The sequence below is a fragment of the Neomonachus schauinslandi genome, chromosome 8 (genome assembly GCF_002201575.2).
Source record: "Neomonachus schauinslandi chromosome 8, ASM220157v2, whole genome shotgun sequence".
Lineage (NCBI taxonomy): Eukaryota > Metazoa > Chordata > Mammalia > Carnivora > Phocidae > Neomonachus > Neomonachus schauinslandi.
Window position 1 is genome coordinate 26,432,789 of NC_058410.1, and position 20,543 is coordinate 26,453,331.

General features: G+C 40.4%; 1 protein-coding gene across 1 annotated transcript in view; it reads left to right on the top strand.

Moving 5' to 3' along the window:
* The first annotated feature begins 338 nt into the window (after nt 1-338).
* The window catches only part of NHSL1 (NHS like 1), a 66,774-nt gene continuing 46,569 nt past the window's right edge, over nt 339-20,543 (top strand). Inside the window, exons 1-2 of the mRNA XM_044917192.1 lie at nt 339-396; nt 3,125-3,277. Coding sequence (XP_044773127.1) covers nt 339-396; nt 3,125-3,277 — 211 coding nt within the window. The remainder of the gene's footprint in view (nt 397-3,124; nt 3,278-20,543) is intronic.

Here is a 20,543-nt window from a genome sequence, read left to right on the forward strand (position 1 = left end):
AATGAGCACCGAGGCAGAAAGACTGATGTGGCTATCATGCAGATAAGGACTGATTGGCTTTCTCTTTCTTTCTGTACACTTTGTCACTGCGGCTCTCAGCCTTAAAGATTAGGTTTCAGTGGGAGCTTTTCAGGTTCAAGGACTGTTAATGGGTTGTAACTGCCTGACAATAAACTCAACCTCAACATTACATCAGCCCCACCCACAGATGTCTAAGGATTTGAGACTGAAGGAAGAAAGTTAGAATCTGGAGCAGAAGGATACAGCTTACCACCTGCCTGATGGGCTGAGCTTTTAATGTGATTTAAATTTCTAAGTCCTATGTAGGCATCCTGGAAATGGTGGTCTTCATTAATGCAAAGATCAAGTCTTTAATTAAACTTTTTAAGAAAAAAAGTAAGTAATTTCTCCTCCCCTTCCCCCTTGATGGGTGTGTGTGTGTGTGTGTTGTACTACTTCATCTTTTTGAGTGATGGAATTAGAATGTGAAACAACATAATTAGCACAAGTTAAACTCCGTTCTCTACTAAGTTGTTCAAATACCTCAGACTTTTATAACTCTAGGGCAGAATTATGTCATTTTAGCATGTCTTACTTATTTATGGTTGGGATTTTAGGTGAACCACTTCTTCTGTGCTTCTCAAAAGAAGCCCTTTGAAAAAAAAGGTGGGGTATTTACCTTATGTCTGCCTTGATGTATGTTTTTTTGATTCTTTGGCTTACCATGCAGGGAGGCTGTGTGTGATCTATCACGTATTTTTGCTGGCGATGATCCTCTGAAACTCCCTGGAACTCTGTTATGTATTTCAGAGCTCCGGGACAAACTCTGTCTAGACTGATCAGTCACTGTAAAGTGCACAGTGTTTGTGGCATGGCCTCATTGTGTACTGATCATTGGTTTACGTGTCTGTTTAATCCAGATGCTTCTTCATTCTCTGCAGAGTATAAATTTTACAAATACATGGTTTTGTTTTTATATAGCTGTTGGCTTAGTTTAGTTTAGCTTTTGGACCAGTGATTTAAACTAGATAAATGTGGATGGGTATGAGCATTGGTAAGAGAGACATTGGAGAAAGCAACAAAGAACAGCCTTCTGGGCTCATTTTCTCTGGCTCCCTCGGTCGAAGGCTGTCTTTGGATGGACTGATTAAAATCTGCCCTGCAAGAGTGAGACGCTCCAGAGAAGAGACAACTGTTATTTCATAGGAGCCAGTTGGTAGCTGTACAGTGGGGCTGATGGTGTGATGGATTTGATTTGTAATTGGCAAATAGGAAGTTTCACTTTTCAGTAGTTTTCAGCTATGAAGTGTGGTAATTCAGTCTTCCAAATAAATGCACATCAGCACAAAACATTGCAATTAACCATGGCTACTCTTTGGGGGACATATGGTGAATTCTGCCCTGTGCAAGCTTCTCAGGCACGTAAATAAGGGCTACATCCTGTCTTTGTGGACTTTATGTATTAAGATTGATAATTACATGCACTATGCAAAACATTTGTTCAGCAAGAGGTTACGTGAAATACCAGGTGCCTAATTTACATGCTGCTTTTGTCAAACATTAAAAGCAGAAAGCACACAGATATTTCTGTTCTTAGCTTGCTGTCTAGTCGCAGTGTTTATTTTCCCATTTAGCAACTTACGGAGAAGGTGGGATGATTTGAGAAATGAATTATTTGGAGATGAGGCTTACAGAATTTAGTAACTATAGAAAAGATGGGCTATGGGGGAGTGCTAACCTGTGACTCGGGTTCCCAGGAGCGCGGAGGAGGCCAAATTCCCCTTCAGCGATAGGTCTAAAGTCAGGGGCTCTGTTGGATTAATTTCACTGTTCCTGCCACAATCATGCTCTACATATATTAGCTCATTTGTTCTTTGTTAATAGCTCTATAATACGGGGCAGTTAGATACTTTGACTTAATTTGAAATAGTTCAAATAGAAAGGTTCAATAGTTGAGGCATGCTTGTTCATTTTATTTTGAGAGTCTGTTCTATAGTTTCATTTCTAGGGACATACGATGTTGTACAAATGTGTATGCTCAGTGTGCACTCTCTATCATGTCACAGTCACGGAAGGCTTGCCCCTGGCTCACAGTTCTAGGATCTGCTGGTTTTACTTGTCATCCCTAGGAAATGCTTCAGCACGGGGGTTTTCCTCTTAAACTTCCCTAGTCTCTCCCTACATCTGGCTTATAAGCAGCAGATATATAGAAAGGGTTAAAAATTGTCGATGGATATATTTGGTGCTGTCAGCTTCATTTTGGGCTCCTCTGGTAGCCCCAACTCAGTCTGTATTTCAGGAAGAAACAAAATAGACACAGAGATCCCAAGCCCTAGGGGGATCAAGGAAAACTACAATGGAGATTTAGGGTACCTTTCATGATTACCTACCGTTTCCCCTCTGATATACTCTTTTGTATTGGGGAAACTCAGTTGAATTGGATTATGTTGGGAAGGGTCAATGGCATTGGAATTTTTTAAAAAATATTTTAATATAATAGTATTCCATAAACAAAAAATACTCCATGAAAGCAGGAAATGTGGAGAAAATTTTGTAATACAGATTGTTTTCTACTTCTATTAGATATGCTATTTAAATATATTTCACTGAATGTTTATGCTTAATTTTTTTTAAAAATTGAGTTTATTACAGTGATGTTTGCTTTACAGGGGAAAGATTTGGTCTCCACCTCTTGGTAGGAAATTTGTTTCTGTCTTGACAATCTAACATTTACTGTTGCAATGACATTGTACAATTGGATGAATACTCATTGTGGCAGAGTTAAGTAGGAATTGGAGGTCTCTATCAATTTTCTTAATTGTTTTCTAACTTCGGAGTAGAGGGAGGGCCCAAAATGCTGGGAAGCAGTTAACTGAGGAAACAATCCTACCAAAACATTGTGGGGGATGATGGACAGTTTCAGTTTTCCCTTTAGAGACAAAACACTGTGGGAAGGACCCCCGGAGCCTAAGATTAAACCTTATTCGGAATTTGCTCCATTCCCCCTTTGTTGGCCCTTACCCCATGGATGTGTTAGGCACCAAGAATCCATCTTGATGGAAAGAATTTGGAGCCATTGAAGCTTATTTTGACACCAGAATTTACTCTGCCTTTCTTTCTACAGCTGTCTCCAGCCTTGAAGAGGAGAGTAGATGGACGGTCCACTACACTGCACCATGGCACCAGCAGGAAAATGTGTTCCTTCCCACCACAAGACCACCCTGTGTAGAGGACCTGCACCGCCAAGCCAAGCTCAACCTCAAATCAGTATTGAGGGGTAAGATTGCATCCTGCAAGCTTGCTGTTCTTGGACTACTGACAGTTAGAATGTAAAGCACAAATGTGATTGCTCTTTGTAAAAGAAGATCTTTATATTTACAGTGAAAAAATAGTTTGGTGTTTTTTTTTTTTTTTTTTTTTTTAACAAGCGATCCTAACTAACTTCCAGCCTAATACATGCCAAATAGGTTCTGGTCTCTGTAGAAACCTGCCAGTTTACAGACATGCAAATCTGTCCTCATAGAGCCCACCCCTGCTTAGAAACTCTTCAGCATGTTCAAACCACCAGTACTAATGTAATCCAAATAAACCCCTGCTGACATGCGGCATTTTGCTACTGCCTTTTTTAAACCATTGTAGGTATTCAGGGCAAATTTGTTAAAGCTAATACTTTATAATGGTTTGTTCTGTTTAGTTCAAGTTGGGTGGACAGGGGACCTATATATAGACTTTGAAAGAGTTCAAAATGGTTTGTTTTATCAGGAGTTGGGCAGCACCCAACTGCTCTCCTATGAAGCGTAGGTTCTGCAACAGATGGGCAGAGTACACGGTGGTCGGTAGGAAATTATAGGAAGAGTATCCTCCTATATCTAGTTTAAAAGTTTCCTTTTTACTTCAATTTACTGTGGATGTTAAGAAGTGTAAATGTATGGCAAGGAAAGGGCTTCTTAAAAGTGGTAAAGAAGTTCTTTAAAAGAGGAAGGAATGTCTTTTAAGATTCAGAGACTTTTTCCTTAAAAAAGCAAACTAATGTTCTTATTCTACCAGATGCTGCTGCCTCTCCCAGTTTTCTCCTCCCAGGCAATATTTGGGACATCGTTTTATTTTATTTTATTTTATTTTATTTTTAAAGATTTTATTTTTATTTTGAGAGAGAGAGAATGAGAGACAGAGAGCATGAGAGAGAGGAGGGTCAGAGGGAGAAGCAGACTCCTTGCTGAGCAGGAAGCCCGATGTGGGACTCGATCCCGGGACTCCAGGATCATGACCTGAGCCGAAGGCAGTTGCTTAACCAACTGAGCCACCCAGGCGCCCCGGGACATCGTTTTATTTTAAAAAGTGCTTGTTGTTGGGGCTCCTGGCTGGCTCAGTCGGAGGATCATGTGACTCTTGATCTCAGGGTCTTGAGTTCGAGCCCCACGTTGGGTGTAGACATCACTTAAAAAAAACCAACAACTTAAAAAGTACTTGTTATGTTATTTATCTGAAATTGAAATTTAATTTAACTGGGTGTCCTGCATCTTATCTAATTGAGAAAGACTTAAATCTAGAAGAAATCTGTTACTGATTCAAGGAAAACCCAGCATGAGGACCCCAACTAATATTTATTAAACACTTGCCTATATGCCAGATTCAGTTCTAAGCCCATTACTTGTATTATATCATTTAATCCCCACAATAATCCTGTTCACTATTATTATGCAAATTTTATAGGTGGTGAAACGGACTCACAGATCAGAAACTTCCTGAGATCTGCAAGTTAGTTAATGGTAGAACCAGGATTTAAACATGGACAGTCGGAGGCTTCCCAGCGCTTACTCTTAACTGCTGTATTATATTGCCTTTAACATTTGTTGGAAATCTTTTATTCTGGCAGAAGTGCTGGCTACAAAGGCAGTGTCTTGGCTCTCAAGGAATTTCTACTTATTTCTGTAGTACAAATCACAATGTGAAAAATTCTCAAAGAGATGTGCCAAAAATTGCTGTATAGGAGTTAGAGAAAGCAGATAATTTCTGCTTCAAGAAAAAAGGAATAACTTATCATAGCCTTATTTTGTCTTCCTTGTAATGCTTCAATTACCTCATGTATCTTACAGTATCTCATATCCTACAGTCTTGGCTTTGGACTCTCCAGAGCTGAGGTTATTGGGTCCCCCTTTTCATGTAGCCCGCCTAACCTATATATTTAGTGACCATAAGCTTAAATGAAAAGAATTGCATTAGTTGGGCTCTTCTGTATGGCCTTGGCATTGTACTTGGACCTTTGTTGCCTTCATGATGTACCTAAATCCAACCTAAATTTCTTCTACATCCCTTCCTTACCTAGCGATTTATCTTCAGTACATTTCAACCAAGAGCTTCTCTCCTCATAGCTCACCTTCTTCCACCAAATAATTAATAAGAATATTAAATGGCACAGTTCCCAGGACAAACCCCAGAGGCAGTGCCATTGTTAACATTTCTCTCTGAGCTCCGAACAACAGAGCTCTGCATGGTCTGGCTTGTAGAGAATGCTTTCAGGAAGGTATGTGTGAGTTTGAGTATTCAGGCCTGGCTGTTTTTTGATCACTCTCCAGGAAATTGTGCTTCACTGCCTCTTTCATGTATTTGCAAGTATCAGATCAGAGCTTCTCTTTTCTTCCCTGAGAAAATTGAACATCTGTATATAGATTTTTCTGATTTTATTTTCCTTTTGATTATTCAGTAGATCCATGTGAAATATCATCACCACTGGTTTTGCGTACACTTGAATTTTATTTTGAGAAGGTAAATGCTTTAGCAGTTGCTCTCATGTCCTAAAATGCCTCATTGAAGGGATTTACTATTAATAAAGTTAATAACTTCAGAAAATTCTTGGAGCTCAACTTTTGAAGTCTGGATTTAAATACTCCTGAAGAGATTTTTAGATAAATAATAACTTTTAAAACAGTGAATAAGGAAGATAAAATGAGAAAGAGCATCTGAGTTGTTTTCCACTTCTTTTATTTATTTTTAATCACATGCACAGAACTTCACATCCCACACTTGCCATATACCATGTTCGCAACCTGAGTTAATAAACACAAGTACAGAGCATTTATTACCTCATTATCAGTGAAGATTAAAAAGAAAAAATTCAGTCCCTGAATATATGGCACTATTAAGGTATGATGTTATATAAAGCTATCAGTTTAAGTTAATTTGCCCTCAATGTTATTTGCTTAAAAATATAGAAAAGTAGCTAGTTATTCACAATGAGTAATCTGTTTTGTTCCTTCTCTTTTTACTGTGACCTTATCCATAATTTTAAGGAAGGAATACTGTTCTTTAATGTTAAATAGGTGGTGCTTTTTCATAATCATTAAATGCTCATTGTGTAAGTTCTTTGTCAGGTTTTAGGGGAGCTCACTGTCCTCTTGAGGATCATAAAATATGGAGGGAAATGATACAATGAATACTAGTTAAATTAATAACTAAGTGTTGTAAACGTTTGCTTATTAAAGTAATGCGGAAGTGCTTAAGGTCGGTAGAGTGAGGAAGGCATGGGTTTACTAAAAAATGTTTTTATGAAAAAGCTAAGTTTGAGTTAGCACATAAAGACAGATAATAGACTCAATTTAATAAGCATTTGAGCATCAGTTCTGTACTATGCCAAGAGTTTTTTATTGTTTGTTTGTTTGCTTTTGTCTTCTTGGGTGGGGGGGGGGAGGTATACCAGGAGTTTTTAAATGAACTAATAAAAGTTCATGGTCCCGGGGCGCCTGGGTGGCTCAGTTGGTTAAGCGACTGCCTTCGGCTCAGGTCATGATCCTGGAGTCCCGGGATCGAGTCCCGCATCAGGCTCCCTGCTCGGCAGGGAGTCTGCTTCTCCCTCTGACCCTCCTCCCTCTCATGCTCTCTGTCTCTCATTCTCTCTGTCTCAAATAAATAAATAAAATCTTTAAAAAAAAAAAAAAAAAGTTCATGGTCCCTAACTTTAAAGAGCTGAGCTTGCTACTTTGTGTCAAGATTGAAGTGAATAGACAATGGTGTAATGGAGATGTGTATGGTGTACAGTGGGCAGGTAGAGAGCTCAGTCAGCTGGAAAAGAAAAGCATTGGGAGACCCCCCCACCACCACCACTTGCCCATGCTCTCATCCCGCCCTTAAAGAGGAGGTGGGCACCGTGTGGCATATGGAATGCCTGCAGCAGGGGTCTTTTACGTGCAAGTCTACTCTATTCTGGTCCAAATAGAGCAGAGATCTTTTGTATTTGTTGTTGGCTAATCTCTGGAGAATTTGATAGAATTTGGTGACCATGCTCTTAGACCAAATGACTTGATTTTGTTGATTTGTTACTAGAGATGTAGGTAATGATTTACTGCTAATGACAAGACAAACATGTACCTAGATTTAAAAATAGTATTTTGATATTTGGCTCAACAGGACATCTGGCTGGCAGTGAATAGTTAATTCCTGAAGATGGATCCCATTATCTTTTAACTGAATTTCCTGAAGAATTCTACCCTTTTAATCTCCATAGTTGTTTGAACCGTTCATGAACTTCATCTGAGTTAGATGTGATGATGGGTAACCTTTATCTAACTAAATATCTATCTGGATAATTTTTAGCATTAGTCAAAGGGCCACATTAAATGGGAGTTGAGGGATGGGGGTGGGCACAGTTAGGCTGAATGAAAGGTTCAGATTTTATTTCTTCAGAACTGTAGACCTCATTCGACAATGATGAGCATATTGAAGGCTGAAATAAAGACATGTTATTTTCAAGCCTCCATCCCCCAAAAGCCCAACCTGGGAGAGAGAAAAACACAATTTCTCACAGTATATTTAACAGGCAATTTAGTTACTGTGTTCATGTCCACTCCTGCCAGAATTAGTTCACAGAGCATCTGTTGTTGTATCGAAAGTGTTCTCTAGTCACAGCTATCCTTCCTGAAGAAATACATTTTAGCAGGTCAGCCCGCTCTGTGGCTCTAGAATTAGAAGTGTGAACACAGGCAGGAATGGTGAATCTGGCCTGTGTTAATTCACAGTCAGTGCATTATATTTATTACAGGAATTGAGGATTTACAATGTGAAGAAATGACTGTTTGTACCAACTGGTTAAAAACAGCAGTTTTTTTGTGTGTGTGTGCATGTATGTTCACCAACCTGTTTGATGCTGGAGAATGGTACACCTTTCTTAAAATTATGGACAAGTTTTCCAAGTAGTTTCAGACAGGTTCCTCTGACCGTTCCTGACATACTGACTTTATCTAAGGGTCACTGCATCTACCTTTTATGTCAGGAAGCCTCCTAGTTCACCTTCAGCTTAGACAGATAAGTCTGTTCTGGGAATGGTTGCAGGATTCTCTCTGGATTTGATGAGGTGACTTGGCTATCTTATCTGTCTGCCTTGGGCACATGGGTCCTATGGTTTTGGCTGTAGATGCGCCTCTTGGGGGTCCTGTGGCACTTTTCACAGGACTGTTTGGGAGATGCCTTTGTAGGTACGACCTTGTGGATGTTGACCGAGAGCTCTCTCTCCTGGAATGATCCATCTGCAAACCGCCTTGGACATACTCAAGATGAACACCTGCTTTGCCCACCTGTGCTAAACATTGAATTCTTTTTCTTCTTTGTCACTTTTTAAAAATTATGATATATAACACAAATACCTAAGACATTGTACATTTTAATAAGTAATTATAAAGCAGATATCAATAGAACCATTATCCTGGTCAAAAAGTAGAATATGACCTAAACTCCAGACACCTCTTAATTGTTCTTGCTTAGAGCATGGGTCACATACGGGTTCAAATCCTGCCTGTTATGATTTGAGTTTAATTTTGAGTTTTATTTCTTTGACAATTTGACCTTGTTTTCTCATCTGTAAAATAAAGATCATCATATCTGTGTTCATGGGAATAAAATGAACTTACTTTTGTAAAGTATCTCAAAGTACCTGACCCTTAAATTAGAAGCAGTGTTTGTGAAGGGAAGGGTGCATTTTAATTTAAGTGCAATGGAATACAGATACGATTTTATAAATCTCAGCCCTCTTTCCCAAATGGCTATCCTGATTTAGCTGATCCTTTCCCTTCTACCCGTTATGCTCCAGAGATATACTGTGGGGAGGAAGGAGAGAGGAACAGAACCAGAAACATCGTCAGATGACAAGGATAGCCACAGACACTTGACAGGTTCATTTCATCCACATAAGCAAGGTGACTTTTTCCTCCTACCCACCATCAACCTCTGAAAAAGCCTAGATTGCTAGAGCTGGAAGGGACCTCCTCCCACATCCTCTGATTAATAAACTCCCTTTTCATTTTGTAGATAAGTAAACCAAAGCCCACGGAAGTGAAGGGATTAGTTTATAGCTACTTTGCAGTTGATAGATGACCAAGTAGGGATTTGAAATCAGATTTCTTGCTCAGCCCACACCTGTCTGTTTGGATCTCAGATCCCGAGGGCAGAGGAGATGCTCTGATGCTTTGATGCCTGCCATCAACTTTCAGAAAGGTCATAGGGACAAGGGCTCGCTGGAATCTAAAGGCCCAGGGCAGGTTTGGTTTTGTTAGCCTTTTCACTTAGGGAATGCAGATTAGCTTGTGGATGCCTAAAGGTGGGGCTTCACTTTTGCTCTGGAAATCTCTTCATTCAGTCCTGATGTCATTGAAACTCTAGTAGGTTTAAGAGAATAAAGGAGGGAAGCTACATCTTGGGACATTGGGTGTGTCAAGTATCTATAACTATTTCATTCTAATGGTATTTGGTGTATATTTTTAGGACTATAATAGGTCATTAGTACCTCAGTGGACTTTAGGCACAGATTTTTAGAAGGGATAAGGGAAAAAGAAGGGGACCAATGATTTAGCGCTCTTTGCCTGGTCATTACTTGTGCTCTTCCTGAGGAATCCTTAGGTAAAATTGATAGGTAGAAGGAGGAGGGGAAGTATCACTGTTTAAAGGAAGGTTATTTTTAATATTTTATAAGTAAGAAACGTTTAATTACTTAGACTCATTCATATAGAATTTTAACTTAGTTTCTAGTTTAAATAAAAATAGGTCTAGAATCTAGAATTAAGTTGGGGAAAAAGCCACTCAACAGGGATAGGGAAGATATTGTCTCATCTTTCCTAGAACATAGCAGCATTGACATTTTGTTCAGTTGTCATTAACTAGTCAAGAAAATGAGATGCGAGGCCAGAATTTGATTCCAGTGCCACCAGTAGTCTGTGGGATGTTGGAAAATTGTATCCCATTTTTGTCCTTGGCTTCCTGCTCTGGAAAACAATAATGTCTAAGTTCCCTTCTGAGCTCAAAATTCTGATTGACCTCTTAGTACTTAGCTGCATAAGGGTGACACATGTGAAGTTTTTTTGACACTAGGATAGAACTTACTGCTAAGCGTATGTCCTGACAAACTGGGTTATCTACAATCTAAGTTTGTGTTGCCATAAAATTTTTCTAAAAAGTGCATCCTGCAGGTGAAGCACTGGGCTGGGTATTGTGGCTGAGTCAAAGAGGAATGACGTTGCTGCTTTCCCCAGACGCTTAAAGCTGGCCAGAGAGATAAGATGTATGTGTGAGTAACAAGGTTGATGGGAGTGGTATCACTGAGCCGCACCCCTGCCCCTGGGTGTTACCTTTAAACATCTGATTATGCCTCTCCCTTGTTAAAAATTCCCGAAGAGCTCCTCTCACACAGCTCCTTAGCATCTAAGAACCTTCTTGATCTGCCTCCTGTTTGTCTAGCCTCATGCCTCCTACCCCTCCACCCATGCTCTTACTGTGCCGCCGCTGCGTGTCCTGGTCTCGTCCTTCTTCCTACCGTATCATAATCTTTTACACCTGACCGACGCCCTTTCCCTGGAAGAGTCATCTTGTGGGTGTCTGAGAACCCCACGAGGTTTTCCTGGACTTTCCAGGGCAGGCTCGGGCACGCCTTCTATACTTTCCCATACATTCCCACAAAACCTTACAGGCCTCCATTAAACTGCTTAGTCTGTGTTTTGTAATTGTGTTTACTCATTTATCTCCCTGGACAGCAAGACCGTCGGGAGCAGGACCTGGTCATTTGTGCAACTCCAGCACACAGTCTGGTGCTTAACTCAATGATGTTGACTTTTCAGAGACAAATGGTAATGTTATGAAAAGCTCTTTTTCTATGTTTCGTATTTCAGTGGACTCTAAACACTCTTGTGTTTGTGGGGGTCCTGGAAAGGTCACCTAGAACTCAGGAGAGAGGTGAGGGCCGAAGCCACAGCACAAGGGGTGAAAATGCAGGAGTGAGGAGGTGGAGGATGGCGAGAGCACAGGGTTGAGCCTGGAAGGCCTTATTTTAGGGGGCTGGAAAGGAGAAGTTGGCAAAAGAATAGTTGGGGAAGAAGAAAGTCGGGATGGGCAGTCGTCATGAGGCTTGCAGATGGCAAGAGAGTCTGAAGAAAAGCTACTAAACTGGTCATTAGGCCGCCATTGGTGACCTTCAAAAGAGGAGTGTCAAGGAAGGCTTTGGATGTAAGAAGCCAGATTTCATGAGAGAAGAATTATTTTTATAAGCAGAAAAATAATACAAGTAGTATTTTGAGAAACAAGGAAGTAGAATAAATTGATGTCAGCAAAACAAAGAGGGGAAAATATTTTGAGGTGTGGCAAGATAGAGGTAATATTACTACTTGTTTTAAAAACTAGAGCCAATTAAAACGTGGTTTAGACAAAAGGAGCCCACGAGGAGGGGGAAAGATCACAGATACCAAGAGAGAATGGGGAGGATGTTCCCTGAGGAGGCAGGAAGCAATAGGCAGTGAACTCAGGGGCACAGGTGGAGGGCAGGTTTCCACCTGTGTCTCCTAGACAGAGAATTGGGAAAAGCTTTGAGATGGAACAAAAGAAATGGTAAAGTTGTTCATTAGATGGTGTCAGAGGCTTAACAGAAATGTGGCCCCCACTCTATTGCTATGGCTTTGGTAAGAAGAATGGCTTCATTTGGTGCTCTTGTTCAGTGCTTGTGAATTTAATGAGGTTGACTTTTCAAAGACAAATGTTCGTGTTATACATTATTAAAAGTTGTTTTGTTTTGTTTTGTTTATGTTTGGTATTTCATTAAACTTCTTTTGGAATTTTTGTCCTTAAGGAAAGTTGCCCAACCTGATGAAACAATGGATCCAGTTCTCTCTTGAGGAAAGAGAAGAGCAGAGACAAAAATGAGGAATTAACAGAATGGAAATGACAGACAAAAGAGATTGTTTAACGTCTTTGTTGGATTTGAGGGCTCAGGAAAATTTTTGTAATACTGTCCCGAGTGCGGTAAGGCCGAAAGAGTAATTCACCCGTGAGTGGGAGGTCTGATGCAAGAGGAAGGGAAAGTGAACAATCATTGCTTTTTCACTAGGTTAAGAGACATGTTGCCTTTTTTTTTAATGGTAAGCAACACACAAAAGATAGAATAGCAAAGACAGTCATTTAAATGATCCAGGTCTTAACAGAGCACTAGGGATTGTTTCAACAAAAGGCTTTTTGTTGTGTTTTTGTGTCCACGGCTAGTCTGCTGTTCCAGCAATTCTATTTTAATTCCTGATAAAGTGAGTAACTTGAGTGGCCTCTATATTTCACTCAGTGCAGCATAAAAATGCTACATTGAAGGCACTGTGGATAAGGTTTGTTATCACTCTCTGTACAACTGAAGTCTCTGGTGTTGGTTTAGAATCTTTGCAGCTATTTGATATTGAGTAATCTTGGTGATGCTCCACTATGGCCAGTGATAGGGCTTTCTCATTCTGAAGTGAAATGAGATCACCTCCCATTTGGCTGTGCTCTGGTGCCACTCCACCAGAATTGGAAAACTCTTCACACACTCCCATTAATCATGGGCACCAGAAAGTGTTCACCTTAATTTCAATCAGATTCAGTGTTTTGAGTCTCCTTGAATTAATTTGGGTATGTGAAGAGAAGAAGTGTTAAAAACTAGTTTTCTACAATAGCAAATCACCTTTACGAGTAAATCTCTCCATGGTTTGCAATGAAAAATAAAGCTAAAAGTTTTATCCAACTGCTTAAGTTTTAATATTTAATTCCTAGTTTTTTGGAGGTTTTAATTCCACTCTCATAGAAATTAACCATAGAGGGACGATATTAGTCAAAATGACCTTTTTAAAACCCTTCCACATAAAAGGGAAATTGCCTATGGTGTTTAATGTCAGGAGGGAGACGTTGGTCCTAGGATTGGGGGCGGGGCAGTTATTTCCAATACATGTTTATACATTAGTCACAAAATCATTTCCTGTTTGACTTTGAGCTGATGACACAGTTCATAGTGCACTTTCTCTATGTGGTACTCCACCTTCCCAATCCTGATTGCTTTATTTCCCCAAACCCACTATGTAGATTGAAATGAGGAGTCATTTGGAATTGTGTTAAATATTTAAGCAGATGAATTCTGCAATCTGCTTGTCATTCATTTTCCCCCTCCCGTGGCAAAGAAACCTGTCCATTTCAAAGGCATCCATTCCATCACCATCTCTTGTCTTCTGCCTTAATCCTACCCAAAACTTCTGGGAGCTTTCTCTGGTTCTATCTGACCAGAAATCTTTTGGGTGTTATCCGTAATACAGTTAGTTGTAAATACTGGATTTGATCAGTTTCCCTGAAATTCTACTGAGACTAAATTTCCTTGGATAGATAACCCTGACTGAGCACTGGACATCATCTTCCATACCTCATTTCCTTCCTACCTGTTTTTTCCTCATCTTCTTATTTCCTTAACATATGATTGGGGCCCCTCCCCCATTGAATTCTGTATTGATGCTGGCCCCAGCCCGTACTCCCAGCTGTGCTTAATAAACACTGATGACGTGGCCAGTATAGACGAGGCAGGTCATATGCCTTGGGTTTATTAAGGTGGAAAGCGTGTTCAAGGATAAAGTTCACAGGGGAGAGGAAAGGGACGGCACCCCTATCATGTAATCACAGTACGCTTTCAAGTACTGATCATTCATTCACTTAACGACCTCACTGAGCGCCTGCTAGCCACCCGCACAGAGTGAGATCATGCAGGGCTTAGAAGCCATTAGGAGGACGTTGGCTTTCACTTTCAGGGCCTGGGAAGCCGTTGCAGAGGTTTGAACTCAGGAGTGGCCTAGTCTGATGCATCGTTTTTTTTAAGTGGCTCAGTCGGGTTCTGTGTTGAAAGTTCACCGCAAGGGGGCCGGGGTGGAAGCAGGAGACTGGGTGGTGATTACCACAGTAATCCGGGGAGAGCTGGTGCTGGCCTGGATCAGGAAGCTTCCTCCTCAGTTGGAGCTCAAGTGGAATGTTAAGTGGGATGTTAAAAGCAAGAACTCCCTGAGCATTTTAAAGGAGGCTTGACAGGCAAGGCATTTCCGCAGTAGCAAAGTTAAAGCTTTTTCTGCAACAAAATAGTATTCTTTAGGAACTAAAAGTAGTACCAGAGAGAGCATTTCTCCCCTCTACATTGACCCCTACCCATAAACTAAATTCTTCTTCATCCTTTGTTTCCTGTTGTCCTCTGAAGTTACTCTGTTAGTGAGTGTGGATCATTTGTGACAGAATAAGAGAGATCAACCCTCTTTTTCCCTCGGGCCTTCTCACTTGGAATATGTAGGAAATGTCAACCCATCCTAATTCTATTTCCCTCTTTTCTCATACTGTGGCTCCCAGACCAGCAGCATTAGCATCACTTGGAAATTTACTAGAAATGCAAGTTCTCTGGCCCCACCCCAGACCTGCTGAATCAAACACTCTGGAGAGTGGGCGAGCAATGGGTTCAAGAAGCCTTCCAGGGGATTCTGAGGCACCTTAATATGGAAAACTATGGCTCTGTCAATTGTCATGTGAGCTTGTTTATCAGTCAGCTAAGCTGTGAGCCCCTTGAAAGTTGGAACGTAGTCCTTCAGCTCCACTAGCTCATTGCAAGCTAGGATTTGAACATACAGCTGTTCACTCTCAGAGTTTGAGCTCTGGACTGCTGCTATTCTCCTCTCTGGCTGTTAGCAGAAGGTGACTTAAGCAAATTGAAACTCATTCCCTTCAGGGGAGCTCCCTTTTCCTTGACACTTGGGTAACAGTTGGCATACTTTCTGATTGGCCTTCTTTCTTTCTTACCCAGTTAAGCCAATTCTCTAGCACCTGGAACATTTTGTTGTACAAGCACCGTTAAGAGAGGAGACATTTGCTTTCCGAACTTTAGAGGGGCTTGGGCTTAGTCATTAAAGCCATATATTTATTCTTTACTCTTTTATGTTTTATGGTGCTTTGGATTCTAAGTATCATTGAAGTGATGATTGGCGAAGAAGTGATCTTAGGGCCCAACTATGCATTTGTTGGAAGATAAATTTGAGTTTACTACTTCATATATAAATAATATGCTTTTATGTCATTATAAGTATTACTGTATAACTACATAAACACTTTTACTCTAAAGAGGGGAGAGGAGGAAAGAACCAGTCATTAGCCTAATATTAAACCAAAGAGCATGTTTATTTGAAATCTGTCACTTAAAATTGCTATCAAATTATCTAGGAAAATATCCGTATCAATATCCAAGATCTATATTAACTTCACGGTGTCTTTAAGATTTAACACAGCTTTTCAGCTCACTTGGTAGGCTACAAATAACCAAGGAACTTAAAAACGTTTGAACGTCTATAATCTCTTAATTATTCCAATTTTTGATTCTTAAAAACTGTTTAAATAAATTGAAGTTCAGCTGTTTTGAAGAATTTGCAAGAAAATCCAAATGTATTTTGGGAACATCCAATATGCCTGATTGGCAAGGCAGAATCCAAACCACAGTATGGGAATGATTTTTTCTCAGTGTTGCCAAACCCAATAAATTAATGACCTAGAAGGTAAATCCCTTCTGTTTTAAAATACATTTTGTTTTAATTATCTTAAGAAAATAAATTCTGTAATGTTTACAAAGCGTAATATTTAAGTGCAGGAAAGTTTTCCTATGTACTTACTTGAAAGTTCAAATTAAATTAGCTGTATAATACCCAATACAGCTGTTGGACTAGAACTGATTTTCTTAGCATACATGTTTATAGTCTTATGTGTTCTCAGTGCTCTGTTCCTGGAAAAAGATATATAATAGAACTGGCCTTTTACCCTGTTGTTGATAATCTGGTGGATAAGTAACTGGGATAGAAGTTTGAAAACCTGGACCTTCCAGAAACTTTAGACCTGGGTTTCATAATCCATAAGACACAGATAAGATCTGTTCTCCTTCAGTTCCTACAGAAATACTTGAAACACAAATCAAATAATGATGGCCAAGGGCTTTCAGTTTAGAAAATAATTCATTCACTTAGTGTCAGTGGTAATGACTTTAAAAATCAGTGATCTGAAAAAAGGACTTTTTTAGGCTATGGTTCATCATAGGACATTCTCACTGAAGCAGCACCTTACGACCATTATTTTTATAATTAATTTTGGAAGTGGAGTCCTCCCAATTTCAATGACCTTGAATTACAGTAGGAGGATTATGAAAGATGTAATACTGTTAAAAAGAAATCACATTCAGATTGTAAAATATGGTGCATCAGGAATGCTCTGCTGTTGTGAAATGCCAAAATTGTGCTTTTAATTTGAATGTTTCACAATTTTCCCAGCAGTTCATACCTGCACACACCCAACACTACCCATAGGACCAGAAGAATGACAAAATTACCTTCTTAATTGATCCTTCTGGCTTTTACTACGGCAGCACTTGTTTCAGATTCTTTCTTTATCATTCCTTCCCCCCTTGGTGAGTTATACCAGGCAGTGGTAAAAATGTCCATGTAACTTGTACTAGCATCACTGAATGATTGGCTTTCTCCTCCTTTAGGTAACAGTCAAACTCCTGTTGTGGTTTATTTGGAATTTATGTGTCTGGGTAGTTTTCAGCTGAGTCCTAGCATCTTAGGGAAGTGGGTAGGCAGGAAGAAGGTGATAAATGCAAGTGAGATCATGTCACTTCTCTGCTCCAAGTCCCCACAGGCTGTCCCTCAGCTTCATGATGAAAGCCAGAGTCCTTCCAACCCTCAAGGCCCTAAGTAGTCAGTCCCTCCTTTACCTGTCCAGCTGCATCTCCTACTATTCTCACCCCAAATTTTTCTCTAGCTCTTTCTCAGGGTGATGGGAACCTACTTTCCTTGCTCAGATATCACTCAGTGAGGCCCTCTCCAAATGCCATTCCCTGTTCCTTTCTTCGCTTTGTTTTTCTCTTAGCACTTAGGACCTTCTAACATACTACATAGTTTACTGTTTTTTTCTGTTTGTTGTCTGTGCTTTCATTAGAACATAAGCTCCACGAGGACAGGAATTTTTGTTCTGTTCCCTGTAGAAGCTTCTGTGCCTCTCAGAGTACTTGGCAGGTGGTAGATGCTTCATAAATATTTGTGAATTAATGGTTAAATCTGGGATGGGGATGCTTTGCCTTGGAGTCATAATACATGAGCTACCGAGGAGAAAGAATTGGCTTAGGAACTAAGGACTTTTTGTAACTCTGATTCTGCCTCTTTGCCAGTAGATGCTACCTTACCTCCCACTCCTTCCCTTTGCTATTCTTTCTTGAAGAACATCAGTTGAACCTCTATACTGTGTGAGGCACGCCAGAGGTTCTGAGGAATATGCAATATGGCTTAACAGTATTGAAAAATTCAGGCTAGCATGGGAGGCTGGAGTGACTAGGGAAGGCTTTGTGGAAGATAGGATTTGAGGTAAGCCTCAAAGGCGGGCAGCATTTGGATTAAGCTGTCCTGAAGGAGCACAGTGAGGTAAGCTCCCCATAAACATGGTGGCTGCCGCTACAGGCCAGTAGGACCTACGCTGCTATCACTTGTAAGGATTTGGGAAATGATAATGGTAATACACAGGCTGTGTTAATGTGTATAATTAATATAATTTAAGAATTTATAAAATAAATTCCAGAAGGGAATCAAAGGATTTTCTTTTCCATCTTAAAATGCTGAGTCTGCTAATGTTTTCATTACTTCTGTGAGAGACATAGTATTTTCACCTATAGACCTGCTTTGCCCTTAAGGGCAAAGCGACTTGCCCTAATCTTAATTTCGAAAGACCTTAAGTATCAGTATTCCTTAAGATAAACATTTACTGACTTTTTTCATTTCATACTCATTTTTTAATTTTTTTATTATTATTTTTAAAAATATTTTATTTATTTATTTGACAGAGAGAGAGACACAGCAAGAGAGGGAACACAAGCAGGGGGAGTGGGAGAGGGAGAAGCCGGCTTCCCGCCAAGCAGGGAGCCTGATGTGGGGCTCGATCCCAGGACCCGGGGATCATGACCTGAGCCGAAGGCAGCCGCTTAACTGACTGAGCCACCTAGGCGCCCCATACTCATTTTTTTAAAGAAAATGTAAATGTAGAGGAAAAAAAACTGTAATAGAGCTAGTTTAACCTCTTTTCTTTCTAGGAAAGATCTTAAGGGCACTAAACCCCCAAACCAAAAGCATTGATTTGCTAGATAAAGGCTAGTGTTCTTTTATACATTAAGTGTGGTCCCAAGAGGAGTGGGGGGGGGTAGTTGCTCACCACAGCACTGTAGTCGGCTGTGAGTTGTTAACTTCAGGAAAGATCGCCAGTTCTGGGGCCAGAGTGCCTGGATTCTGATGTTGGCTCTGTCACTTGGAGCAAGTTTCTTTTTGTTTCTCAAAGTTTTTGTATGCAAAATGTGGAACAGCACAGTCCACATCTCTCCGGGTCATTGTGAGGAGGAAATGACTCCGTGTGTGTGTGAAGTGCCAGTCGGAACAGTGCTGTATTCGTCCGGAGCCCCTCATCACAGGTCCTATGCAACAGTGACTGCTTTGTCTGCTGAGAGCCGTTACCACATCCTGCCTTTCCCACCACAGAGGGTAACTCAGGACCTTAGACATGAGTCCCTGAAGCCCAGAGTCGCGCAGTTCTTCAGAGAACAGAGCACTCAGAAATACTTGTTGAAATATTTGTCTCATGACAGCTTCCCATATGGAGTAATGTCCCAGCCTTAACAGAGGTGGAATCTGAATTTCCAGCAGGTTAAAATGTTGTCCCCTAGACCTCACAGGTAGAAAGTGGGGCTGGGTCCATCTTGATTGCAGACACTCAACTGCTCCTCCGTGTGGAGTCCTTCCCAATGGTTAACTCCCTGTCCCAACAACACAGAGAGTAGCTTTTCATTGCCCTTGCAAATTCCACATCAAAAGCCTCTCGACCTCAGTCAAGAAGGATTGGAAGTAAACATTAAATAAGTGTACTAAGGATCTGGAAAGTCTTCAATTCAGTGTTGGCTCTCCGTTTGGAAGAGTTTTGAATAGTCGCATTTTCCCCCTTTCTCATGAGGTAGGGTTGTCCTTTCTTGTCCCCTCTGAAGTTAGACATGGTCATATGGCTTGTTTTGTCCAAAGAAATGGGACTCAGGACACCAGGGGTTATTTCTGGCAGAAGGTTCGGGAGGCACCACATTCCCATCGTGCTGCCATGTGAGCAGTTAGCACAGGTCCTTCCCTCTTTCTGGTCCCCAAGGGACTGTGGCTGGCAGGCCCCTGCTAGTTCTGCTTGTACCAGGAGAATGTGCGGCAAAGATTCCTCTAGTTTCTTAAGTCACTGAGGTTTTGGAACTGTTTGTAACTGCCACGTATTCTAGCTCATTTTGATTGATTCAGTAAATTTAAAAGCAAAACATGGAAAGTGGAAATTTATCAAGGATTTCCAGCAGAGAAAATTATTTTGAAAATAACTCTTTAAAGCATCCTGGAGTAGACTCTCTTAACATGTCTAACATATTAACATGAAAAGCCTAACGAATAGCCAAATGCATGAAGGTTTGGAGGCCAAGGCAAGTTTAAATTCAGAAGATGGTTAGATCACCATCCAGCGGTATGACATTGTTTTTTTTTCTTCTATATTTAAAACTTTGGTCTACCAAGGAATGTTTGCCCACTGTTCTTGTGCTAAAGAAAATAGTTTGACATGACAGGGAAGAGGAGGAAATTTGTGGTTGGGAAACCAGAGGACACAACGAACAGTGATACCTTTATCCAAGCAGGACTGTGAGAACAATAGCTCAGTTTTACTCCAAATTTCTGTTGCAAGAGGAGTATAATCTTCTGTTACACTGAGTATCTCGTTTCTAGCCTGTAGCTGCTGCCATAACTGGCTTTAAATTATGCTTTGCCTTGCAGTTACTCTCAGTGTAGTGTTGGAAAAGTCTTTGTTTATTCGTGATGGCTTGCACCTACTTATATCTCACTCTTCAGACAAACTCCGTTTAATGAACAAAGCCATGGTTTTAGAAACTGAGAGCTGTTGGAACTTGACAAGAGATTTTCCTAGATTTTCCCTAGAGTTGGAATAAGATAAGAGACAATGGAATTTGATGACTGTACTAGATTTCAGAAAATGGTCATCCACCATAAATGTATGCTGCCTACTTTTCACCTTAGACCCAGCATCTTATTTCATGGACATAGTACTATTTTAAACATTCCTGTGATCAAGCTTCATTGTGGAAAAAAGAGGCATTGTCTTTTAAACTAGATTCAAAAGGTGATGGTAGAAGTACTGACAATTGC